Source organism: Tenrec ecaudatus, chromosome 17, assembly GCF_050624435.1.
Source record: "Tenrec ecaudatus isolate mTenEca1 chromosome 17, mTenEca1.hap1, whole genome shotgun sequence".
Taxonomy (NCBI): domain Eukaryota; kingdom Metazoa; phylum Chordata; class Mammalia; order Afrosoricida; family Tenrecidae; genus Tenrec; species Tenrec ecaudatus.
The window spans coordinates 65,074,994-65,083,028 of record NC_134546.1 but is presented as its reverse complement, the minus strand read 5'-3'; the positions used below and the strand labels follow the sequence as shown (position 1 = coordinate 65,083,028).

Below are 8,035 nucleotides of genomic sequence, written 5' to 3'. Positions count from 1 at the left end.
CACGCCAAACACCAGTGCCAAGATACAAACTTTACTTATAGTCAATTGTTTTTCACTTAAAAACATAGATTATGCTTTGTTAACAACTTCCAAAACAAATTTTAAGTTGCTGTGACTAAAATGTCTCCCAGTTCATTTCTGGAAAATTATTCTTTTAGAAGCAACTCAATTTTTCACTCTACAAAAAGGAAAATGATGTTATCAGAGAAAGATAATGAGCAAAGTTATAATCTCAAAGACTTCTTAAAAAGAACTTTAACCACTGCTATGGAGACACACTCGCTTTGGTGTGGCAGAGGTTGCTAACAGAAAGGTCAGCAGTCAAGTCGATGGGAAACGCTGTGGCCGTCCACTTCCACAAAGACCCGCAGCCGTGGAAACCCTATGGGGCAGGGCTTCTCTGTCCTACAGGGTCAATCAGAGTTAGAATTTGACTGGACAGCAGTTAAGTTTGGGCATACTTTAGTGGCCAGGCTTACATAAGCTGCAGAGTTCTTTTATGGTCTGACTCCAGCCATAAACAATAGTCTCCCTTCCCTTTTGTTGCACCAAAGAAAGCCTAACCCTTCATTAACAGGATTAAAATTTGCTAATAGTTTAAAGTTCTTTTCTTAAGAAAAAGGGAAACTCAAGAATCAATATGAAAACAAATATGTAAATGCATTCAGTTTTAGCAATTTCAAATGAGGTTGAAGTAGATTAATTTTTTATTTCCACATTATGGAAATAAAAAAAATTAAGGTACCCAAATTTTTAATGTCCATGGATCAAATGATACAATTTTCATTTTTAAATTTCCAAATTATATACCTCCTAAATTTTAGTTTTGCTATGTAGTTAAGGTTAATAACTTACATTTTTGTGTGAACACATTTACTTCTGTTGATAGCACAACAGACTTTCTTTAAAGCTCTATGAAACCAAAAAATTAAGACAAATATCCAGGATCAAAAAACTAAAAAAACAGATATATACCAGCTCAGTTGTTGTTTGGTAATACACAATTTTAGAATATTCCATTTAGTTCAGCTCATGGCTTTTACTAGAATGATACTGCATGCTATTTATAAAATTAGATGTAGAGTCTTTTTCTGAAGATTTTAAGCCAGATTTCAAATTCATCTACTCACTGATGCTAATATAGATCAAAGATTTATCTATATAGATATGAATCTATTTGGGTACCTGATATGTCTGATCTATCTATCTAGATGCATTATCTAGATAGGTACCTATATCTAGATATACATACATAGATAAACATCAGGATAGGTAAGACAGACATATCAGCAAGAGGGCCCTTTTACAGTTCTAATTGGGAAGCTAGTGCCAGGCACTAGCAGAGAAGACCAAAAATCAAACTAAAAGTAAATTACCGCAGTATGGTTCTTCGGGGTTCTTTTTCCATGAAATTTTTAACTATTTGAAAATGGCATGTTCTGATTTTTTTAATTAATAAAATTATTTTATTTTCAGGTCACAAATGTGGGTGGAAAAAGGTTAAAGAACAGTACCTCAATCTTCACTTTTAAAGAATTTATTTTCCCATTTGTAGAGTAACATTATTGTAAAACCCAGAGTTATTGCAACACCTGTGCTGCTTAAAAGAATTCCTAGGAATTTTGTGAAAGCGTATTTTCAAAAAACAGAACCAAGATACTGTACATTTTTATCTCTGAACATTGTATTATGAAAGTCCACATAATATCCTCTGTGCATAAATCAATGTGATGTTACAATATAATACATGATCTGATTCTTATGCTAAAGGCTTCTGACCATGTATGATATCGAAGATAGATCCAATTCCTTTAATGTCTGACTATAAAGACAGTTAGGATGCTAAACCCAAAGAGGAAAGCTTTATATACAGGAGAGGAGGCTGACAGTTTAGCTGCTTGCAGCGTCGGCTTGGCGAGGCCATCCTTCTTCCTCCACTCCCGAGTCATAGTCCTCGTCAGAGGCCTCCTTTGTTGGAGCCCTGCAGCACAAAGCCACCAGTTAGCACTGGGTCAGTAAAAATGGAGGACGGAAAACAAACCTCTATTAGACCAAAGAGACAACAGCTAATTCAAAGAGCAGATGAGCAGGTTGGGGGCAGGGGGATGAAGTAAACAGAAGAAGTGAAACAACTAAAACAGACCAAGAAGGCTGCCACAATGAGGAATTCAGCCAACATCACTATCATTGTGTTTAGAAACTGTAGCACGGGAGCTGGGTTTGCTGTGTGTATTTTAACAACAAATTAAATTGAGGAAAAATAAAATTTCTAGACTCAAAAATGTACATTAATCCACTAATCTAGAAAATCCACGAAATTAGAAACTAATAACTAGAACACTTAGTGGTAAAATAAAAGAGACCCCATAACCCAGGATTTTAATTTTTCAACATTTTCCCTTAAAAAATTCAATATTGAAATAAATGGATGAGATTCAGATGTGAAGGCTTGGGGCAAAAAATCTATATTCAGGAGATAAAGTAGAATCTGTTGTTTCAAGTCAACTGCTGGACAACTGGCAGATAAGGTTATGGGAAAACCTGACTTCTGACCAAATTCAACTAGAGTAAAATTATTATTTAGTCCACCACTATTCCTTTTTAAAGATGTCTCCTTTAAGTAAATAAAGCTATTTAAAACCAAGTAAAAATTTAAGAGATTATCATTTCTCTTACAAATACAAAGATTTTCATACAATTTTTGAAACAGAACAACAAGCTAACGCAATAAGGAATGACCTTAAAATTTTAGATCTGTTCCAGCGTGACAAGAACACTTTACCCAAGGGGAGGGGGGGAGTTACATACAAAACACTTTACCGGATATATCCTGGTTCCTTTTTGCCTTCTACTACTTCTTTGTCAACCTCCACACATACAATGTCAGAATTAGGGACTTCAAACATGGGTTCTAGTAACAGCTTTTCCTAAAAAACACAAAACAATGAATTAAACGCAAAACTGGAATTACCCAGAAAATACTTGTACAGGCCACCAACTGAATCCATTCACGCAACAAACAGTATTGAGTTCCTATTATATACCAGGAACTGATGTTAAATGTAAACATACTTGTACTCTTCATAGTCCAAAGGCTTTTAACTAAATGCCGAGAGACGTCCTTCTGTGAGGTAAGGCTATTTATCTTCAGTTCCGCCTAGTTTGTTCAACAGGCACATCCAGATTCGGAGGTTCCGCAGAAGCATCACCAGTTAAGAACAGAGGAGACCACCTGGTAACCCTTACTTTGAAAACCCCCCAAGTTGGTTCTGCTGAGCAACTCAGTTTTACACTGAGACTTCAAATGAGCATCTGTCTTAGGTGCTGCAGTAGATCTAGAGTTGTTTACTAAAGAAAATTAGCTTGCCTACAGGTGTTGGCTGGATTAGATTCTACCCAAAGGAAAATACTGGCTGAGTACCTCATATTTCCCAAAATGTCAACTGTGTATCTCCGACCCTTCAAGTCTGCATGTTTATGAATCTGTCCTGAACCAGCAACTCCAAAGTCCAGGTGCTCACCAGTGAGTATGCTCTCCAGATGTCTAATGGGCGTGCAGTTCCAACCAAAAGAAACCCTTGAAAGGGAGTAGGGACATGTGCTTGCTTTGGGGGCAGATAGGGAAACAATGACCAACCCACGGTACATCCACATCTGGGGATGAGGAAGAGAGCTTTGAGGAGGAGAGCCGGCGGCGAGTAGCCGGAATACAGGGTGTGTTCTTAGGCCTTGCAGCAGACTGAAAATCAGTGTGTTTATGGCACGCTGGAGAATGCTATGGGTAAAATGTCAAGGCCTCTGCAACTGACTTGCAGGTCAATACACAAAACGGGTTTCCAAGAGGCTGAGAAGGGGCTCTCTGTGTGAGCCACTGTCAAACAGCCTTATGAACAATTTCCTAAAATAGATCTTTCAATAATTGTTATTCTCGATTTCATTAATTATACTGTGTCTCCTATAGTGGGAAACAGTTTAAAGTTTCTTTTTAGAAAGAAGCAAAAATACATAATTACTGTGACAAATCCAAAACTAAGCCTCCCCACCCCCAGCACAAAACCCAGGTCAATTTTCTGGTTGTATTTACAAAAGCAAAACAGCGGCTTAAAAATCCCAAATTCAGGCCAGGAATTAACTGGGTTTTTGTACACAAATGCCAACTTACCATTATGGACCGCAGACCTCTTGCACCAGTTTTTCGTTCCAGGGCCAATCTGGCTATGGCTTTCAAAGCCCCCTCAGTAACATTCAGTTCACACTATAAATATAGTAAAAACAAATGAGAACTTAATCCTTGACATTTTCCTATTATAACCACAGGCTATTTGATTAATACTAACTATCACCATTACTGAGGATCCCTGGTGACACAGTGGGTTAAACATTGGACTATTAACCACAGTAGCAACGTCAAAGCCAATGGTTCCAACTCACCAACCACTCTGAGGGAGAAAGACAAGGCTGTTTATTCCTTACAGAGTTAGTCTAAGAAACCCTATGCGATCCTACTGTGTCCTACAGGTCATTATGAATTGGATTTGAAGGTTACCACCATTACCAGCCCTGAAATCACAGAATGCTAAAACTAAAAAGGAGCAAAATGTTGACTTTACAGATAAACAAATAACTCACTGGCTGCGAGTCAAGTACACCTAGTAGCCCTTGTAAACACATGCAGGGGCAGACTCTGTCTTGACTGACTCCAATTTTCCAGAGGCTTAGTAGCCCTCTCATCCTAAAGCACTGAGGGAAACTTCAGACAAGTCGCTCTAAAGTATGCCTGCTCTTAAAGCTCAAATTACTGAGATTATAAAACCCCAGACACATCAAAATGCTTTGAAACATCAGGTTTCACAACATTCTAGTATTAATACTTTTGGTATTAATTTCTACCTCCAGACAATGATACAATGTAAGTGAGGTGATTATTCTCATAGTCCTTGAGAACTTTACGAAGCACCTTTTCTATCAATCTATGAAATATCAGTATTAGGCATCATAAGTTTTTTTCTTAGCGCTTGCAGAGGTTTTAGATTACCATCAACTTCCCAGGACTTTATATTTATTGAATATTGAATTTCTCTGTGCTTACATATTAGGGATCAGATGATAAATTCGGTGCCATTTTGCCCTCAAATAAAGGGGTGCTGCCAGAGTAGCAAACTAGTAAGTACAGCACCTTGGGATGGAGGTAATACGAAACTGAGGCATCTAAAGACAGGGCCATTGAAGGATTTAACACAAAGGACTAACAGCATTAGCTTTATGTTTACTTTTTCAATACATAGTTATTTAAGAACTTAGTGTTTAGTTGCTGGGCACTTTGTCAGTATTTTAAAAATTATCCATTTTAGAAACAAAGTAGAAGAGTGACATGTAGGAAGTGGTAATCAGATAGATTTGAGACAGAACAAGAAAAGGCTCTTCAAGTTCAGGCTGCCGTGCAAGCTGCTTTGCCACTGGGACCATATGATCCAGCTGACCCAATGGTGCTAGAGGTGTCAGTTGTAGATAGAGATGCAGTGTGGAGTCTTTAGCAGACCCCTATTGGTGAATCACAGCGTAGACCATTGGGATTTTGGAGTAAAGTCTTGCCATCCTCTGCAAACAACTACTCCCCCTTTGAAAAACAGCTGTTGGCCTGTTACTGGGCCTTGGTGGAGACTGAACGCCTCACCATGGGCCACCAAGTCACCATGAGGCCTGAATTACCTATCATGAACTGGGTATTGTCTGACCCACGTAATCATAAAGTTGGATGTTCGCAGAAACACTCCATTGTTAAATGGAAGTGGTATATACGAGATCGGGCCAAAGCAGGACCTGAAGGAACAAGTAAGCTGCATGAAGAAGTGGCCCAAATGCCCACACTCTCCACTCCTGTCTCATTGCCTCCTTTCTCCCAGTCTGCACCTATGGCCTCCTGGGGAGTTCCTTACCATACTTTAAGTGAAGACCAAAAAAGTCATGCTTGGTTTACGGATGGCTCTGCAGATATGCAGGTGACACTCGTAAGTGGACAGCAGCAGCACTACAGCCCCTTTCTGGGATCTCCCTAAAGGACAGTGGTGAAGGGAAATCTTCCCAATGGGCAGAACTTCGAGCAGTGCACCTGGCCGTTCAGTTTGCATATAAGGAAAAATGGCAAGATGTGAGACTGTATATTGATTCATGGGCTGTGGCTAATGGCTTGGCTGGATGGTCAGGGAATTGGAAGGAGCATGATTGGAAAATTGGTGACAAGGAGGTGTGGGGAAGAGATATGTGGATAGACCTCTCTGAATGGGCCTAGAAAGTAAAGTTGATTGTATCTCACGTGAACGCTCACCAAAGGATTACCTCTGAAGAGGAGGACTTTAATAATCAAGTGGATAAGATGACATGCACTGTGGAGACTGGTCCTCCTCTTTCCTCTGCCACCCCTGTTATCGCCCAATGGGCACATGAACCAAGTGGACATGGTGGCAGGGATGGAGGTTATGCATGGGCACAGCAACATGGACTTCCACTCACCAAGGCTGACTTGGCCACTGCCACTGCTGAGTGTCCCATTTGCCAGCAACAGAAACCAACATTAAGTCCAAGATATGGGACCATTCCTCGGGGAGATCAACCAGCAACTTGGTGGCAGGTTGATTACATAGGACCACTTCCATCATGGAGGGGACAGCGTTTTGTTCTTACTGGAATAGACACCTACTCTGGATATGGATTTGCCTTCCTTGCACGTGATGCTTCTGCCAAAACTACTATTCGTGGACTTACAGAATGCCTCATCCACCGGCATGGCATCCCACATAGCATTGCTTCAGATCAAGGAACTCACTTCACAGCAAATGCAGTGTGGCAATGGGCCCATTCCCATGAAATACACTGGTCGTATCATGTTCCTCATCATCCTGAAACTGCTGGCTTTATAGAACGGTGGAATGGGCTCCTAAAGACACAATTACGGCGCCAACTAGGTGGCAACAACTTGCGGGGCTGGGGCAATGTTCTCCAGGAAGCTGTACATGCTCTAAACCAGCGGCCAATATATGGTGCTGTGTCTCCAATAGCCAGAATTCATGGGTCCAGGAACCAAGGGGTGGAAGCTGAGTGGCACCACTCACTATTACTCCTAGTGATCCCCTTGCAGCATTTTTGCTTCCTGTCCCAGTAATCCTGTGTTCCTCAGGCCTGGAGGCCCTGGTCCTGAAGAAAGGAACTCTCCCACCTGGAAACACAGCACGGATTCCACTGAACTGGCAGTTGAGAATGCCCCCTGGGCACTTTGGACTTCTCATGCCTTTGGATCAACAGGTCAGGAAGAGTGTCACTGTATTAAGTGGTGTGATTGATCCTGATTACCAAGGAGAAATTGCACTGGTATTACATAATGGAGGTAAAGAAGAATATATCTGGAATCCAGGAGATCCCATAGGCCAACTCTTAGTGCTACCATGCCCCGTGATTAAAGTAAATGGTAAGTTGCAGGAACCCAATCCTAACAGGACTCATAATGACCCAGACCCCTCAGGAATGAAGGTCTGGGTCACCCCGCCAGGCCTAAAACCACAGCCAGCTGAGGTGCTTGCTAAGGGCAAAGGTAAAACAGAATGGGTAGCAGTAGAAGTTAGTTCTACCTGTCAATTATGACCACGTGATCAATTGCAAAAGCGAGGCTTGTAATTGTCAATGTATTTTCTTTGTATGTGATTATTGCATATATTTCCTTTGTTCAAGTATGTTATATCAGATATAATTTGACTCAGTGTGTTTTCAATTATATGTATGATAGATGATTGATGGTAAGTATAAGTGTGATTTCATTAATATCTGGAAATTATATAAGTATGTATTGGTAAAGAATTGTGTACAGATGCCAGGCTGGCAAGGGGTGAATTGCTATAGTTTATTGTGCCAGCCTGGCCGATAAACACAAGTAGGATTCACTGAAGGGCAAAGGGATAAATGGCTCGGTGAGCCTTGCCTTGCTTGTTCTATGCCTCAATTTAAAGGGGTACACTACCTGTGGGATGCCTAGCCTGTGGACTGT

The 8,035-nt window shown here is 40.6% G+C and overlaps 1 protein-coding gene across 1 annotated transcript in view; it reads right to left on the bottom strand.

The window, feature by feature from the left end:
- Positions 1-1,521: 1,521 nt before the first annotated feature.
- Positions 1,522-8,035, bottom strand: part of CLPX (caseinolytic mitochondrial matrix peptidase chaperone subunit X) — a 47,972-nt gene continuing 41,458 nt past the window's right edge. Inside the window, exons 12-14 of the mRNA XM_075535243.1 lie at positions 4,163-4,255; positions 2,821-2,927; positions 1,522-1,981 (exon numbers count right to left, since the gene is read on the bottom strand). Coding sequence (XP_075391358.1) covers positions 1,891-1,981; positions 2,821-2,927; positions 4,163-4,255 — 291 coding nt within the window. The 3' untranslated portion in view covers positions 1,522-1,890. The remainder of the gene's footprint in view (positions 1,982-2,820; positions 2,928-4,162; positions 4,256-8,035) is intronic.